This window comes from Rhinichthys klamathensis, unplaced genomic scaffold (assembly GCF_029890125.1).
Source record: "Rhinichthys klamathensis goyatoka isolate OS25496 unplaced genomic scaffold, OSU_Roscu_1.1 h1tg000161l_1, whole genome shotgun sequence".
Classification (NCBI taxonomy): Eukaryota; Metazoa; Chordata; class Actinopteri; order Cypriniformes; family Leuciscidae; genus Rhinichthys; species Rhinichthys klamathensis.
The window spans coordinates 2866650-2886249 of record NW_026606695.1 but is presented as its reverse complement, the minus strand read 5'-3'; the positions used below and the strand labels follow the sequence as shown (position 1 = coordinate 2886249).

At 40.2% G+C, this 19600-nt stretch overlaps 1 protein-coding gene across 6 annotated transcripts in view; it reads left to right on the top strand.

Annotated features, from left to right (window-relative positions):
• Positions 1 to 19600, top strand: part of nhsl2 (NHS-like 2) — a 75789-nt gene that overhangs the window by 24852 nt on the left and 31337 nt on the right. Inside the window, exon 1 of one of the 6 annotated variants that reach the window (XM_056258950.1) lies at positions 13237 to 13380. The exons of the other annotated variants lie outside the window; for them this stretch is intronic. Within the exon in view, the coding sequence (XP_056114925.1) occupies positions 13299 to 13380 (82 nt within the window). The 5' untranslated portion in view covers positions 13237 to 13298. Of the gene's footprint in view, positions 1 to 13236; positions 13381 to 19600 lie in introns of those variants that run through there. 6 annotated transcript variants of the gene reach the window in all.

Sequence of the window (19600 nt, the reverse complement as noted above, 5' to 3'; positions counted from 1 at the left end):
GTGTTTGTGGGTGCTTTTTACTTGTTACATCATTACATCAGTTGGTGGCGACAAGTGGCTTTCTTTATGATCGATTCGTTGAATAATTCACATAACCAATTCATTAAACACTGATTGATTCAAGAACAAATCACCATGACTGTGTTGATTAGTGATGTGCATTGTGTAACTGTTCTGCTTTGGCCTTGTTTGAAATTGTTTTCATTGGTGGTGCAAAAACAGAAGTTGTGTTTAAAATTTAAGTTAGGCTACTCAATATTAACTTCTTGTTTATTGAACTATTGCTCATCATTCTGTTTTTTTTCTGAACACTGTTGGGATTACCTGCAGCGCTGCTGATATTCATGATGAACAGCAGGACTCTTGCTTGTGTTCAATTGCGACTGACTTTACTTCAGTATTGTGACGTATTTATGAGTGGAAGAGAATATAATGCTGAATAAAGTCGTAGTTTTTGTTATTTTTGAACCAAAATGTATTTTCGATGCTTCAAAACATTCTAACTAACCCACTGATGTCACATGGACTACTTTGATGATGTCTTTATTTCCTTTCTGGACAAGGACAGTAAGTATCCCGTACATACATTTTCAATGGAGGGACAGAAAGCTCTCGGACTAAATCTAAAATATCTTAAACTGTGTTCCGAAGATGAACGGAGGTCTTATGGGCTTGGAGTCATTAATGACATAATTTTCATTTTTGGGTGAACTAACCCTTTAAGAATGTTTTGCCCAAGACCAAACTGACGTCATCAGAAAACCAATGCCGTTCAGATTTTGACTAAAGGTTACAAAGACAATTTTTTTTTTGTTTACTAATAAAGTAAATAGGGCTAATTTGATTACTTGTGGACCTTAATGAAATATTAGCAATTTATATGTTGTTTGCAACGTAAATTGTGGGCACAGGTGAAGGTGAAGCATCACAGGATCATCTCAGTTTAGAGAAAGGCGTGTAAAAGTGAAGGAAGTGTGCAGAGATCGTATGAGAAAGAAGTTCTAGCTTTAACCTCTGGAGCAGTTCTAATCCTCTCAGATGTCAGAGTGGAGGGCATTCTTTCTTTGGGTTTATTCATCCCTCTCTTCTCTTCTCTCATGTTTCTTCTTGCCTGTTGAAAAACTGAGAGGCTGACTGAAGGGCCAGGTGCTGTAGCTGTAGGAAAGTTACCCAGTGTAAAGTCATCCTGATTGTCTCTCTACGCACTTCACCCACCCAGGACGCTATAGTGGCTGCGCTCACAAAGCTAGAATCAGATCAGATGTGCAGCTTTTAGATTGATATGATCACATTCAGAATCACTGCACTAGACTTGAACTAATTTCCAGCCTTACGTTTGTGTTTTGCCTCTAGATGGTGTAGTTTATGCGGCTGAGGTTTATATGTGTGTGAATGTGAGGTCTTCAGAGTTTTGGCTCGTCTTACAGTGACTGTGCTCACTACCTCACAAGCACCATAAACCCATCCATCACCCCTCCATCTCTGCGGTACTCATCTGTTTCTGCTTAAACACATTGTGCATTTTCTATTCTGTTTGAGTTTCTAAGGTTTTAGCCTCATCTTATAACACCCTCCATCGAAACAATATTATTTTAAGTCTTAAAGCTACAAAGGCAGCCTCCTCCGCGTTGGGAATGCCGACTGACTCGGAAGGCAGGAGGGTTTTATTCATTTACTACAAACAAGTCTTCCAGCAGCTCCACATAGTTTCTGGGTTTTCTTCGTAATTAGTTTTGTTCTGGTCCTCCATATTCTTTCTTTCTTCAATAATGCCTGTGTGCTGAGGAGCTTTAGGAGGCCTTAACCCCCTCCTCACTAATCTCTGCACAATATTGTTGGGAAATGGCTCCAGAGGACGGAGTGAAAAGGAGGGAGCAAAACCAGGATAGGAGGAGTAAAGTGGGCGTTCCCTCCTCCAAGGCCCAGTTCATGGGGTTTTCACAAAGTCTGCCATGAGTTAAAAAATAAAAACAGAGAAGAAAAGGGGGGCTCTCTATCCTATTTCTCCTTCCGTTTTTCCTCTTCACTCCACCTTCTTTCCCTCCCACCACTCCTTCTTTTTTATTTTCTCTCTAAGCCCCCTAAATGTGACCGCGTTCTTCTGCACCCCTCACCCTCTGTTGCAGCAGAGCAGAACAGCTCATGCTAGTGTCCTTTTCCATTTGCTTTGTCAATTTGTCCTGTGGGAATCGGAATGGTGGGTCCTGGTCTATGATCCAGGTGAGTGTTGAACAGGTAAACTTTGTTTTGAATATACTTCCTAGTTCCTAGCCAATATTACTAGAAACTTGCTTGTCAGAATGAGATGAAATAGTCTGAAAGTTTTGCTTCCAGTGACCAATTTTGTTTTCCTGCCAATGCAACTTGCAAAATCTGTGTGATGTGTCCTGGCAATTACTTCCACAGGGTGACCAATTACGTTTGTGGAGTTTGATGAAGCTTATTGATGAGGGTATGACAGTGAGGGAGAAGCGTAGATTTTCAGTCATGTTTTTATGACTGACGACTGGCTAATGACAGAAAATTCCCAGCATCTAGGCCTTTGGAGAACCTTTCGTATGGAGTTGATGATTGACAGCCAGCATATTGTAAGAGCGAGAGGGAAGAGAGATGTCATGAGAGATCGTCTGTGCTGCTGGAGTAATGAAACCTGCTGTGCTATCAGAGTTTCGCCTCCCTTTTCTCTTTCTGTTTCCCGTGTAGGAATGAAGTAATAGTGATTTTCAAGCAACTCTGCAGGTTTGACAGAAGGTGCTGAAACTAAAGATGCTGACACAGCTTTTATGATGATTGAGTGAGCAGAATATATTATGGTCATAGACGAGAAGAAAAGCCAGTTGAAACCAATGTGGTATGCTGGAAGAGATGCCATGTGCTTATACTGACACACAATTTGGGGAAAATCTGATCATCCTTCTGTTCCATGTCTTGTAACATTAACTCGTTTTATTAGCACAGTTCTACTGGTGGTATGATCACAGAAACACAGCATACAGATGTTCCCTAAAGCATTTTACTCTTTAGCTGTTTAGCTGTTTCACTTACTGTTAGTGTCAATGTCAGTCAAGCATTTATATGAAGCTTAACAATATTGCTGTTGTCACATTTAATCATAGTAACAGTTGGTTGACGTGGTGCACAGGGTCACATTGCAGCTGGAGTCACTGCTGTCATTAAGAAACAGGTCCAGTTTCTTCTTATACCTTGTTGAACCCCTAATTATTAATGTGGGAAAAAGGATAATGGATGTTTCTTCAACAATGGGCACACTTGGAAAATACAGCCTCTTAAAGGGAATGGGATAGTTCACACAAAAAAAAATCCATATTTCGAATGGTTTAATCCAAGTCTTTTGAAGACCCTGCTGAAAAATCCAGTATAAACCAGCATGAATTCCAGTAAATGCTGACAGAATTGTCATTTTTGGGTGAACTAACCCTTTAAAAGACCATTTTCATCACACTTTAATTTATTTACAGTAGGTAGTTAATTTGTCCACTAACAATATCCAACAGTGGACCACCAAACAGTATTCTATCTTTGTTTTTTTGTTTTTTTTCTTGACATACACCACTATGTTGTTTTGCATGATAAAAAGTTTCCATGTCAGTTTTAATGTGTTTTTTTATATATCAAAAAGAAAAAAAAATCAACCCCTGGGACATTAAGTGTCTGAAGTTGAAGAAACACCCAGATATTAAAGGATGTATTTTCTGTTTAAATGGCGCATAATTTCAATACCATGTATTTTTATCTCAGCTAAAAGTGATAAGCGATAAGTTTTAGACAGGGCTATATGTTTTTATATACAGTATACGACAAATTTCTGTGAACAATATTTATTTAACAATTTGCATGTGGTACTGCTGGTGGCGTAGAACAATAATTGTTGAAATATTTAAAGTTTAAAAAGCTGTTTGGCATTCAATTTCACAGTTAAGAAAACTCAAGCCTCAAGACACAGCCTAAATAATTACTGTAAATATTTATATATTTAATGAGCTTTATTTTGGCAGAGGCAATACTAAACGTACACAGTGAAGCGACGAGTCGGAGAAATTAAAAAGACAGTATTCCTGCAAAATCAGCCGGCACTCACTCATTGAAACACTCAACCCCAGACAACAGTAGCCTGCAAACCGACTGACACACAGTTCTATGAGTCTTGTTTATATGAGCGAAGATCTGGTTTCTCTTATTTTCTCTCAGTTGCTGTCTCTCTGAACAGTGTGTCTTTTGCTAACTGTTAGATCCTTCTTACGATCTCTTGTGTTTAACAATGTATGCGTGTGTGCTTCTGTGGTTCAGAGAATGAGAGTGTTTCAGTGAGGGTGCATGTCATTCTCTGAGTATACAGATCACATACACAAGGGCATAGTTGAGAAAACAGACATTTATCAGCAGTCTGTCATCAACGGGCTTATGTAATGGAGTATGTGAGTGTGCGAGTGGAGGGGACAGATCCAGGATTCCTCTTACATAACTAAATGACTGGGGCACCTGACCCCAGTGATTGTGCCAGGAGCTTCTGGTAGCACACAGATCCATCATTTCTAAGCTCCATCTAGTTTAGTGAGGAGGATTGCTTCTCTGTGGAAATGTGGTTTGATAAAACATCTCAGCAAAAGATTTAGATCAGGGGTTTTCACATTTTTGGCCTGGGGAACCCCAGGTGGCTGCAAGGGGACAACGTAAATTTAAGGTTCTAGTAGCTCAAACATGTAGGACTTTGATTTCAATAAAGAAATAGTGTGCACATCCAGAAACTTTTGGCAGGTGCTCGATCAAATAAAGCATAAACTCAAAATAAACAAAAATCGGCACACTGCTACTTCTGCTCCCAAGAATTTATTAAAAAGAGCAACGTTTTGTAAGGCCTGACAAAGACCCTTTGGGGTGAAACGTTGCTCCTTTTGTTTAGCATTTTTGCATTTTTGTTTATTTTGCTCCTTGGATTTTTTATTATTATTTTGACATGGGTTTGATTCCCAGGGAATTCATAAACAGCCATTACTCTCAGTTATAAGTTTTTTTTCAGGATTCTTTGATGAAGAGAAAGTTCAAAAGGACAGCATTTATTTGAAATGTTATAACATCATAAACATAAATAAATAGCAAATAACATTGTAACATTATAAATGTCTTTACTTTTGATCAATTTAATGCATTCTTGCTGAATAAAAGTATTAATAACAGACACCAAACCTTTAAGCAGTAGTGTATTTTGTATTTAATTTCCCTATATTGATTGATTTTTTTTTTTTTTTTTTTTTTTTAGTATAAATTGGTCTTTACAAATGATATATAATATATAGCTGCCTTTTTTTAAATTTAGGAAGCGGGTCAGCCGCTAGAGGATCATCATATTTGGGGGTCCGTGGCATAACAAGGTTTGAAATCCCTGATCTAGATCATTGATTTTCTGGGAAGAACTTCTCTGGGATTTTCTGGGAAAAATTGATTTTCTGGGAAGAAGTTCTTTTTCGGTGTCCCACCATTTTGAGCATCACAGACACGAGTCAGAACCCATATTTCCACCTTTCAAAGATAAGAATTGATCATCTATCAAGCCATAAACAATAGTCAATTATAAGTGAATCAATTCACAGCTCTGGGTCTCCTCTGTCATTGGTTTTTGTTTGCATGAAGCAAATCCTCCTGTGCTTCCGTCTCTGGCAGCAGGACAGCTGTCCTCGTTTGTACAGAGACTTTTGATGTAGCGTTTGAGCCGGTCCACCCCACTTTCCCCCCATCCTATCATAGCGTGAGCTGAACGACAAAACTGATGTCCCTTTAAACCTCCCCTGCTCTACATGCACAGTCCTCCTTCTCATTCAGATAAACTGAGCAGTTTAGCTGGAATTACAATCCCCTAATCCAGCGCTGCATGGAGGAGTTTAAAAGAGACGAACCAACGGAATAATCTAATGAAATGAATTGATTGAAATGAGAGTTCAAAATACATAAATAGATGAAAGAGAGCCTGCAAATGAGATTAAGGCACTAAAGAATGGTTTTCTATCTAGACGATTGTCGAGCACGGGAGAATTGGAGAAGTGCAGCTGAAGCGCTGTTGGGGTGTGTGTGTAATCCAGCGGGTGGATGGACAGTTAGGGGTTGTAATCTGCCATGTTCTTCCTCTTCTATATGCCGCCAGCAGTCGAGTCGGATTATTAATCCACAGCCAATTATTCCAAATCTCAATCTGCGGCCAGATGTCCAGTGCTCTAGATCCAGCCTCTCGATGATAAATCATGGACAGACATACACATACACACACATCTCAGTGACAGTAGGACATCTGATTTCATGCTGTAAAACAGGAGCTGAATGATATTGTGGATTGGCAGCACTGATCTGAACACACTGGATGTGCACTAAGGTACCGTAAAACCTGATTTATCCCCTTTTCCTGGGTCTATGAAACAGTGTTTTTCACTCTCTGCTTCCAGCACCGTGTTTGTGTGGGGGAAGTCACAAATCTAGATATAGTAAGACAGTAGTTTATTTGTTCTGTGGTGTAAATAGACCTGATTTGGTTAGCTCTTGTCATCCGAAGGGTGAGGTGCTCGCACACACTGGCAGGCTTTAGGCGCGATGAGCGGTTCACATTCCAGAGAGGAAGTGTGAAGCCACGCATAATCCACTGATGGACCCCAGGGGACGCTTTTATCATTCTTAACTGATTTTTATTAACTCCTTAAAAAAGCAAAACACTACAGCAGGTGATTTCAGAGTTTAGAGGGACAATATGAGAGGAAAAGCTCAGTGGAAGAGATATTCAGCAGACGATATCTTAGTATTTATTTATGATAGGATTTATTAATGTTGTGAGTTAGCTTTTATTTGTATATTTTCAGTTTTCATTTTCATTCTTGTATGTTTTAGTCATTTGTATTTAATATTTCGGATAGCTTTAGTTTTAGTTTTGTGTAACTGTAGAAGTGTGAATTTCACAGGGGTCACTCTTGAATGTGTGTGGTCTGAGAAAAGGACGAGAAGAGAGGACAGCGGAGCGGCTCTGATCTCATCTCACACTTTCTCTCCTGTCCAGTGAAAAACAATAGGATCAGTGCAGCTGTGAAGCCAGCTGTCACTTTCAGCTCGGTCAGTCAGCAGTCAGACAGCTGTTACTGTACGAGCTCTAATCGTCCTTACGGTTTCTCCATGAGATCTCAAGTCTTCTTTTCTCTCTTCTTATATAAGCACATGTCCAGTTACACTTGAAAATCAATAGTAGCAGATTCAGCACTGGACATATTTTAGGTGGTCGTAAGCCTTTTTTACTTCAAACATATTTAATATCAGATGATTTTGACCCTCATTAAAATCTCGCTCATTTGATCGCAAAAATTCATCTGTTTTCATTTGATATAATGGGGTGAAAAGAACAGCGAGCGAGTGCTGTGATCAGTGAGATGTGAAACCGTGTTTTTGTGTGATGTTTCAGTTAGAGTCATCATTGCACAAGAAGTGTTCACCCAAATTCTGTCATAATTTACTCACCCTCATGTCAGTCCAAACCTGTGTGACTTTAATTTTCAAGTAGCCGGTTCTAGATTCTTTCTCTGCTATTCCCTGGCACTTAAACAGCTCTATAAAAACAGTCAATGTGACATTAACTGCATACGAATGTTAGTGTTGGTCTGTACAGACGCAGCCATTCATTCAATTTAAAATGTTTATCGCACTGAATTTTCGTACTGAATATTCCTCTTGGTGTGAACAAGCCTCACCCTGCTAAAGGTCAATTCACACTGCACCGACAGATGCCGACATACTTTGTCGGATTTTGTCAGTGTGGGATCAGTGTGTTACCCCTGTTGGTGTCTGTTGGCTTCTGTCAAAGCTTGTTTTCGCAAGGGTCGTGGAATGTCTGAAAAGTGACTTCCTGTAATCTGGTGATTGTCTGCATTGGTCGGCGTAATGTCGGTGCTGTATGAATTTGTCTTAACCGGGAACGTTCTCAGAACTTTGGCTAATGCTCTGGCAAGGTTCTCTCAAAGTTATGAACAAACATTATTCCAGACAGTGGTTAAAATGTTTGTTTAAAGTTATCTGGTCTTTAATAATGTTCTCAAAATGTTAGCACAAAAACATTATTTATACATCGATCATGGGATTTTTTTTTCTGAAACGTTTCAGTTGGATGTTCGTCATTTGTTTCTACTTGTTTCAGAATGTTTAGAGATCATTCAGAAGTAACAATCTCATGTTTGCAGAATTATAAAATGGAATGTTCCCTTAATGTTCCTATAACCAAGCTTTAAACGTTCAGAGAACATTTCAAAATAACGTTTGCATAACTTAATGGGAACGTTAGCAAAACTTTTTGTTAGCTGGGTAAAACCATGTTTTCTGTACAATATAAGGTAACGCTTCCTTTTACAGTACAGTACTTACGTGTACTTACAGTGTACTAGAAAGTACTGGCTAATATAAGGTAAGTACATGGGTTAGGGGTAGGTTTAGGGGTAGGTTCAGAGTTAGTGCCTAGTTATTACCCAGTAATTGTAATTACTATAATAAGTACATAGTAAGTACATGGGTAACAGGACTGTATTTGGTTTGTCTCTCTTTTGCTTTAATGGCAGCAGCACTCCAGCTGCATGACCTCCACAAGTTTGTGTCAAACCTGATGATCATGTTCTCTAACATGATTTTGAGATTATCCAAAAAGCATCTTGCTCTTCAATCAGACCGTATGCACAAAGTCACATGATCTATGACTATGTGATTCAATTATTTGATAAGTTCCCAAGAAATGTGCGTGTATATTATTCATTTTTCAACATGTTTCTTAGTTTTAAATGTTTCAAAATCCTAAAACATCCTGTTGAATTCCAGGCTTAAATTAGAATTACAGATTTTCAATGTGGTGTCATGTCATTCTTTTGGACCCCACTGTATATAACAGCCACATAAGTATTCATCCAGAGTGCATATGAATGCGCATGAATAGTTTATGAAAAGTCTTTTGTATGTGTAATGGAGCAGTGTGTGTTTACTCAGGTAATGTTATTGTCAGTGTGTGTGTTTGACCTCAGGTTGCCCTGTGCAAAGTGCTCAACAACTGAGCCAGTCTTTGCCTGAGCACTTCCTCTGCCCCTTCCTTCCTCTCCCTCCTGTTTTTAAAGGAAGACTGTTTGATCACTGCAGAGGGTCCTGGAAAAGTTGACGTGGTATTTGAGGTGAAAGAGTAAACCTGGCTGTCGTATGTCTGGGTTTGAGGGGGAGAGTGCCTCCAGGTAGGAGGGGGTGTATTATAAATGTTTGAGAGAGCTAAAAGATATTTGAATCCACTCCAGTGGAAATGTATTATAAATTGTGGTTTTATTATGTGGAAAAACATAGAAAGAACTTTGTGTGTGTGTATATTGGTGTGGGTAGTTTTTTTAAGGTTCAATTTAATATGGATGTGTAAGGGAAACAGTATGTTTTAGGTGTTGTAAATGACAAATGACTTTGACCTTAAATATAAACATTTTTCAATTTAGAATAGATTTAAAGGAAGTATAGAGACCAATTCAAACTGCACCTACAGATGCAGACCGACAGTAAAAGACACTTTGTTGGGTTTTGTTGGATCAGTGTGTTACCTCTGTTGGCATTGGTTGGCACTTGGTATAGCTGATTGTACATGTTCAATCAGCATTTGTCAGGTCATGGAATGTCTGAGAAGTGACATAATGTAATAATCTGATGATTCGCCCATATCATGTTTAAATTTCATTGATGTGCACTAGTTGCTGTGAGGGCTAGCTAGGCTCAGGGGTTAGGAGATAGAAAATATTATTTAACCTGATTTTATAAACAATGAAAGTCTATGAGATGTCCTCACTAATATGAAACAAACTTGTGTGTGCGTGTGTGTGTGTGTGTGTGTGCGTGTGTGTGTGTGTGTGTGTGTGTGTGTGTGTGTGTGTGTGTGTGTGTGCACACATATACAGGTTAAATTTCATGATGACTTCAAGTAAAAAAAGAAAGAACTTTTATTGAAAATTCCTTCAAATAACAATAGCAAAGTACCACAGCTGACCACTCAGTCTGGATTTCAGAGTAGGCAAACCATAGGTGTAATGAAGGCGAGAAGTAGCATGACCTTTACTTGCATCTCTACTTGTAATGATGTCATGGGGGTTGTGCTGACATCATATCACAGTGTGTGTGTGTGTGTGCGGGCGTGTATTATCAACATGCACAAAGCAGGCTGTGGACACTTGAGTGTGTGCTCTGTTGATTAATCATTGTGCTGCTGCATGCAGTGTGTGTGTGTGTGTGTGTGTGTGTGTGTGTGTGTGTGTGTGTGTGTGTGTGTGTGTGTGTGTGTGTGTGTGTGTGTGTGTGTGTGTGTGTGTGTGTGAGAGAGAGAGAGAGAAAGAAATGTGTGTAGACCTCTTTTATGCCAGGTCTGCTGTTCTTATAAATATTCTATTGCTGAGTTTTAAGCCTCATATGGAATTATTCTCTTCCCTCTGGTCTTATATCTATTTTGCAAGAAGGCAGCTGCATCTGTGTGTGTTAAATTGCGTAAGTATGAATGCATGAGAGCCTGTATCGATCTCACTGCATCTGTTGGTCTGTGTGAGCAGGTGAGTGTACATATTTGTGGATGTGACCTCTGTGTGAGCGTGTGTGAGTGTGTGTGTGTGTGTGAAGGGGCGGGCATGTGATGTTTACCAGACAGATGTCTGTGATGAATTGATAATGGAGAACAGTGTTGTGGCTTTGAATGCTAAACCTCCAGTCTGCAGAGGGAGGGACCTGCCCTCTCCACTGCAGTGTGTGTGTGTGTGTGTGTGTGTGCGCGCGCACAGCCAGTCAGCAGCTCGGACAGCAAGCTGCTCTCACACGCAGCCTAGGCTCATAACAGGATTTTACACTCGTTTATTATCCTCCGCTATTTATTACTCTGTCCCTCATTTCCCATCTCCTCCTTTTCAGGAAAAAGTGGGCTGACAGTCATCTGTCCTTGGGAAGCATCCTTCCTCCACCAATCACACATTTTTTAACACACACATCATAACCTGTGTGTTTGTTTTTGTCGGTGAGATCGCTGTCGTCGCCTTACAACACCTTTCTCACCATGAGTCTCTCTTACTCGCTATCTGCCTTTCTCGCCTTATAGCGTCTGTTTTTACTTACAGCGTCTCCTTTCTTTGCTCCACCTCTCCTCCTCTCAATATTCCTCTCCAGCTCTCTGCCTCTTGTGATTCTCATCTCTCTCTCTCTCTCCCTCTCTTTCCCCTCACTCTCTCCCTGTTTGCCGCATCTTTGCTCATCCTTCTCTCTATCATTCCACCCTCATCTCACACACATGACTGTGCTTGAGTGTTGCGAAAGCAATGACCATTTAAAACAAATTCAATGAAGTCTCACTTACAAAATATCTGAAAAATGAAAACAAGGTTAAAGTTGGGATGAAATGGAAATTCACCCTATCTATTTTCTAAACGCAGGTTTATTGATCTTATTGTGAACGATTCATCCATGCATGTTTATTTTTTTTCTGTTTTTTTTTACCTTGTAATTTTGAATTAAGATGTTGTAAATGGACATTCCATTGAAACTAAAGACTTCTCTCAGGTGATGCTGCACTTCTCCAGTCATTTAGTCTGCTTAAACCCCACCCTTTTTTTACAATCCACTGCAAACTCACATTCAGATCTGCCTCCATCCAATCAACAACCAGTGGATAGAACCAAGTCCCCATTCTACATTTTTGTCTTTTCGTTATCCGTTTCACAGATATATAGCCTACGTCTTGATACAGAAGAAAATATGTTGCTACTTCCGTTTTTCTATCATGGTTCTCAATTGTTTTTATTCATAAATTATATTTTCTGCCTCATAATCCCAAAAAGAAACCCTCACACAAATGTTTTATTTTTTTATTTTAACATTTTCACTAACACATTATTTTGCACAATTATCAAACAGTTTTCCTGACAAAAGTCAAATCAAGACAGATTTATTTATACAACGCTTTTCACAATACACAGTTTCAAAGCAGCTTCACAGAAAAATCATGATGTTTTATTTCATTCAATTAAGATTATTTAATTTTGCGATGATACAAGCAATTAAGCAGTTGAGATTTGCTATTTAGTATATATCGCTTAACATGAGTGTACTGTATATATTTGGATATCGATTTATGTACATCATGTAAATGTACATCAAATAAAACATCATGTAGGCTACTGTATGTGGATCAAGTTGGATATTATATATGTAACGTGGTGCGGTTGAGGCAGAGATGAAGCAGGATCCAAATGCAGCACACGCTTTATTTAACAAACTAAACTTGGATACAGGACTCGGGAACAGGATACAAGAACAACCAACATACACGTAAACATTAAACAAGAACTCACAAAGACAAGGCTGAAACACAGGGCTTAAATAATCAGGGACACACGAGCTAGATAGGATAACAAGGGGGCGTGGTAAATGGGAAACACCTGGGAAAACTAATGACAAGACAGGGAACCACTAAACATGACAGGACACAAAACCACATCGTAACAATATATCCAAGTTTATATATAGAGCTGTTGAATAATATAGTTTACATTTTGCGACAATGTAAACAAGCAGTTGAGACTTTGGGTTGAGATGGTTTTTGTCCATAGGCTAGCATAAAAAACAACAACAACAAAAAACACTGAACCCTACTGACTTTCATTGTATGCAAAAAAAGATATCCTTTTGTGTTCCACAGAAGAAAGTCATAAAGGTCATAAAGGGTGAATAAATGATGGCAGCATTTTAATTTTTGGGGGAACTCTTTTGAATAAGACCGATAGAATGGTTTGGAGATGGTCACAGTGTAGCATGTGAAAATGCTGTTCATGCTCTCTCGCCCCACTCTCTTTTCCCCTCCAACTGCAGCAGCTCCACCTCTTCTCAGAATCACTCAGCGGTGATAAAGCATCCACCTCCCTCCTCTATGTACACCCTCCCTCTCTCCCTCTCCATCCCTCTCCTCGTTTCGGCATTCCCTACATCCATCCGTTCAGCCTTCCCTGGCTCTCAATGAAATGAACGCAGAGCCTGTACTCTGACTGGCTGGAATGGAACTGGATGGGGCGCATGCTCTCTTTCTCTCTCTCACACTCACACACATACACACGCACACACTCACGTTCACGCAAACAAACTGACTCAGTCTCGCCGACTGCTCCGTGTCAGGCGGGCACACGCACATGCTTGCGCTGCCGTGCTCACGCACATAGACGCACCAACACACTCTCAGTCATTGTCAATCTGTGTGGCTTCAACCTTGGGATGAGGTGATGTTTTGGGACAGGAAACACGGAACTATGGGCAATTCCCAACGCCGGGCAAAAGGGAGGCATAAAACCAAGGGGGCAACAGGTAAAGCGCACACGCACGTACCTGTGTCACAATTAGATGTGTGCACAGATTTGCTCGCACGCGCATTCTCGCACATGCACTCTGCACAGTGCCACAGATTTATTTGACTGTCACTTCAGGTGTTGTGCATGTCATCTTGTGTGTGTGCATGTGAGAGGATATCAGTGTCTGTGACTGGTTTCATGTGACTAATCAGTGTTGCTGCTGTAGTCAGGGTCACCGTTGGGTTTCAAACCACTGTTCACCCTCTCGTTATCACTGTGAGCTCTTTGAAACCTCTTGCGCTTTCTTCCCTTTATCCAAAAAAAAAAAAAAGAGAGAAAAGGAAATCATCAAAGAAGTGGCAAGCCTTGAGAACTGTGTAGCCCCACACGGACACAGAGGACAGCCGGAGTCAGAGAGGACCAGAGAGAATGGAGATGAGAGGGGAAAGGGGTGGTGGTAAATGGATTGGGAGGAGAGAGGTTTAAGACAGATGAGGAGTGATGGCAGTTCGAGAAGACGATCAGGACGGGGAGATGAGAGGGAGAAGGGGAGTGTGGAGATGTGGAGCTGTCACTCTATCTCTTATCTGTGAATTAGAGAGGACACGCGCATGCACACTATATTGGTTCAAGTAAACATATGTCTATAACACTATCACGCTCTCTCAAGAACATCCTAGACATAGAAAAACAGTGTTTAGGGGGCTTAAAACAAGGTGCCTTCATGGGATATTTAAGGAGCAGAATCAAATACATCTCTTTGTCTTGCAGTGTTGGCTTTTTTAATGTTGCTTGGCTGGTTTTTAATTCAGAACTCATTATGCAGTGTATTTGTTTTGGGTTTTTGTGCTGGATGGTTCCCAAATATGTTTTAATTTATGAATCCAGCATTCATTGTGTGGCATTATTTTTTAACTGGACGGTTTTGAATCAGTGTTGTGTTAGGATAAAGGGATTCTGTTTGTGATTCTTATTCTGAATCTAATTCTGAATCCAGTGTTAAAGGTGCTCTATGTAACTTTTCTACTAAAATGAATCCTTTTTTATTGCCTGTGTGTGAAGGGGTTAATCACACATTAAAATGATCCACTTGTCGAGTTTTGCTATTACCTCTGAAGGCCAGTATTCCTATTTCTATGTGAAGTCTCCGGGTCGGATTTACCGCGAAATCCAACGGATGTGACGTGCATGCACACTCCCGAGCCTCTCTCCTTATATCTATGATATACAGTCTATTGTAGACGGTCAGGGAGTTACGTCCGGTTAAAGGCGCACGTTTATCGGCTTATATCTCAGTCAATCTTTGATCAATATTCCCAAGACTCTAATCGTTCGTAGTGCTGGACGGGGCCTTTCGAACGAGCCCACCCCCGAGGACCAACTCGCCCGGCTCCCCGAGTTATAGCCGTTCGAAATCGGGGGTCCCAGCGAACGGCGATCCGGTAGGGGGCATCCCCGAGGCCCGCCACTCTAGCGTTCGGGCAAGGGTTCCCCTGGGACCTCCTCCCCCGAATTTGAGCTCTCAGGGTCTTTGCGTTCCAGAGATACGAGCGATTTTCTTCGGAGATCGTGACGTCACCGGCGTCTGCAATTTTGCAGCGCGCCCGATGGTTTTCTGCTAATATCTCCGCGAAAACACCACCAAAAACTATGGAACTTATATGGTTCTTTTCAGCTCGACTAGATGGTCCCAACGAGCTCGGTGCTCGCCGAATCCGTCAAGTATTCGCCGAGATATTTGCATAATAGACGCTATTGTCTATGAGTTCGAGCACGAGCGCTCTTGTGAAATTTGGTTGCAATCTGAAACATCACCACTAGAGGCCGCTAAAAGTTACGTAGAGCACCTTTAAGTGATTTTTCTTCGGAGTACTGGAAGGTTCTGAATCAGTAATTAAGAAAACGTGATTCTGTTTCCTTTTTGGATTCTGATTACGGATACTTGATTCTGCATCCAGTGTATATAATGGCAATAAGCTTTTTTTGGGGGGGATTGTTCCAAATCAGTGATCTATATGGAAGCTTGTTTCCACCATGGAATAAAAACATTTAAAAGATAATTGTGACTTTTTATCCTACAATTCTGACTTTTTTACTCAGAATTCCAAGATATAAACTTAAATTTTTGAAATCTTTTCTTGTAATTGCGAGTTTATATCTTGTCTTTCTGATTTTTTATCTTCCAAAATATCAGAAATTCTGACTTCTTTTGTCAGGATTGTGAGATAAATAGACTTTGCGAGTTTTGAAGTCCAATTCTGAAGGAAAAAAGTCAGCTCACATTTTATTACAATTGCGAGTTACTGTATAAAGTCAGAATTCCTATATAAACTTGCAATTGTGTATAATAGTCAGAATTGCGAGATTAAGAAAAAAAGTCAGAATTGCGAGATATAAACTTTTTAACATGCAATTGCAAGTTTATATCTCGCAATTCTGACTTTATAACTCGTATGTGGCAGAAACAAGCTTCCATAGTGATCAGAATAAAGCGATTCTTATTCTGAATCTTATTTAATTTCTGTTTCAAATTCTGATTCTGGATCCAGTGTCTGCTTTAAAGTGTTGGCTTTTTCAGCGTACTGGAAGTTTCTGAATCTGAATCACGGGAAGGTTCTGATTCTGGATCCAGTTTCCAATACGCAATAACTATATTTGCACTGTTCAGAATCTGCAATGTGGAAGTGATCCTCCTTATTGTGAATTTGTATTACAATTCTGGTTCTTATTTCTGATTCATGCCACTCTGAGTTTGCAGTCTGATGTCTGAGATCTAAGTTATTGATGGTCTCGCACAGTTCTAGTGCTCAAATATTCAACTGCAAAACGACTGGCGATATATGTGTGTTTGTGTAATGTCTGGAGGTCACAGTGCTCTGAACACACGTTGCTTTCTATACACACATTGTTTTCATTCATACTTTTTCGCCTACGCTGACGTCATGCTCTCAGAGAAGGGCCGTACCCTGACATGAACAGATAGAGAGAGAGAGAGCTGTGTGTTGCTGTGTGAGACTGGCCAGTTGTTGTCATGGCAACGGACAGGTGGTATTGCCAGTCAATTGAAAGCCTGTTTGATACTGCCTGTATAAGTGTGTGTGTGTGCGTGTGTATTTTCCCACACTGCTTCAGTGTTCCTGTGTCAACCCCTGAGACGTCTTAGTTCACTTTACCTCATAAAACCACATAAATGATCATCTATCTATAAACAGAAATTCTCAACATTCAAGCAGACACATCTGGTGTTCTTAACAGAAGTGTGTGAAAATACTTGTGAGTTATGCACATCCACACACTGAAACCTGAATTAGACCAGAACAGCATGTGCCGTAGTTGAAAGAGTGTTTTTCTCACCGCTGGTTTATCGGATCTGATTGTTTTGTACAAAAACACAGTTTAATCTGTTGTGAATATTTGTGTTTTTGGTTTTGTGTATGTGAGATAGTGGACCTAATCCATGTGTTTTTGACCTTGCATGTCACAAGCAGCTTGGACACATAAACACAGCTGTTGGTCAGATAGCACAGCAGTCATATACTGAAACTTTCAATGCCATATTATGAAGGCTATTTGTTATTTATTTATAAGCATTTGTGTTGTGTCTTTATTTATTTTATAATAATGTAAGATTTTTTTTACCATACAACATGTACCCTTTCATTTTGTCAATCTTAAATCATAATATTGTGTTCAGGGTCTAAAATTCACTCCCCATTGCCACACCTGCCGATGGGAAATGAACTGTGAAGATTTACATTGTGAAATATTACAATTTAAAATAACATGATCACATGATCCTTCAGAAATCATTCTAATATGATTTGCTGCTCAAGAAACATTATTATCAATGTTGGAAACAGTGGTGCTGCTGCTTAATATTTTTGTGGAAACTATTGAGTAATATTTTAAGTACAAAAAGAATGGAATTTATTTGAAATATTTTGCAAGTCTTCACTACCACTTTTGATCAATTTAATGCATTCTTGCTTGAACAATATATATATTTTAGAATTCTTATTTACGTTTTGTCCTTAGAAGACGGATGTACCACAGCAGATGTTTGTTATGCATTATATATTATGTTGCATTTCTTTATATAAAATTACTATCCACAGGCAACGAACTCCCCAAAGCCAATTTGTACTCCTATTTGTGACTTGACGAATGCTAATTTTGGACCCTGGTAACTGTTTTGCTTGAGTAGTTAGTTAATGTTCAGTGCTGTTGGACTTTGTTGGCTTTATAGCTGCTGTGATTGCCTGTGAGCGTTTCCAGACGTCTCATTGGCTGTTTGGCTGTCACCTCCAGCAGGACAGGAAGGCACTCGTAAGCATGGGAAGGAAAAAGCAGTGCTGCGTTGACAATAGAGTGGGGAGGGGGACGACCTAAAACACTGAGTGCTCATGTATCCTGCCTCTCTCTCGCCTTCCCTTCCTCTCTTTCTCACTCCCAACTCACATTTTGGTAACTCTAGAGGTCTATGCCACTAGACCATTCCTTTCTCTAACTCTCCTTCCTTCTATGGATGTTATTATGGAGAGGCTAGATGTCTTCCGAGGAAAAACAGGTAGGGTTAGCGATCCTGTGTTTTCTGTATGTTCTTTGTAGAGCCATGACTGACACAGAGCGCTTAATAGGATCATTTCTTAAATATTTTAAACTCAGAGACCCACCGTGACTGCTGGAAGTATAAGACGCTCCATAGAGCGACAGGGAGGTCAGACAGTAATGCAGGAGGACGTCTGTCAGAGGGTTTCTTTGAGATAGGAGATCATCTTCTCTCCTGAAGCAGGATTTGTGAGCTTACACCGTTAGCTTTTGTGTTGCAATCTGTCATATTTAATAATGAGTTTGAGAGTGTACGCTGATAGTTTGCACTGTTGATAACTTAAAAACAGTATGTTTTGGTTGACAAAGTTAATGGAATATGAATGCTGCATGTGAATGTACTGTTTTGTGTGCCATTGCATGTGTGTGTGAAGCACACCTTGGTCATGGAATCATAACACACCTCTGTGAAAGTGATCCTGGGTCACAGAGATTCATAACAGTCTCACACACACACAAAACATGCTGAAGCTCAAGACATGGAGCTGGTGCCCATTTGCCATTCCAGTTTTCACTCTCCCTTGGGTTCATATTTCAGCACTGAATTCCTGCTTAGTCCCACAAATGCGGAATAATAACCATGACACACTCACTTACTGTATTTTACACAGACACACACAATGCCAGTTTGGAATACAGACCCGCAAACATGCAGAAACTGAACACATATATTCATGACAACATACACAAGCAGTTTCTCTGCTCAAACATTACACACACACACACACACGCACGCATGCACGCACACAAGCACACACACACACACACACACACACACACACACACACACACACACACACACACACACACACACACACACACACACACACACACACACACACACACACACACACACACACACACACACACACACACTCATATGGAAGGCTTCCAGAGCTCACTGGCTAATTATGCATGTAAAATGAATAGGAGAGAAAATTAAGCTTCATATAATTTTTTATGCAAACGAGTTTCTAAATGAAGTCTTTGAGTCCAGGCGGCCACACAGCCTGACTGACAGTCTAAATGCCTGAGAAGAGAGAGCTGAAGTGAGGGTTAAACTACTGTGTCTGCATATGTGTGTGTGTTGTGCTTATGTTTTCCAGTGTGCGTTCAGACTTCTGCCAAACCTCTGTCTTTATCAGTCATCTATTGATCCTGCCACTGACAGATATGTTCCAGCAAAAGCCAGCTGCTTACAAGCACAAACTCTCTCTCTCTCTCTCTCTCTCTCTCTCTCTCTCTCTCTCTCTCTCTCTCTCTCTCTCTCTCTCTCTCTCTCTCTCTCTCTCTCTCTCTCTCTCTCTCTCTCTCTCTCTCTCTCTCTCTCTCTCTCTCTCTCTCTCTCTCTCTGTCCATCCCTACACTTTCACAAAAACAGTCTTTATTTGTGACTTTTCACACTTTGCTTCTTTGCACATACCTTGTCTTGCACGTGATCTTTCCATTTCTGTCTCTCATTGCACCTTATCTCCGTCTCGAGCCTGTATACCGTGCTAGAGGCTGGAGGAGATGAACAATATTTGAGCAGCCACTATGATACTTGTTTTTTTTCATTAGGAATAGAGGTATAGAAAAGATAAATACTTAATAAAATCACAATTCAAACTTATACAAATACTACAGTC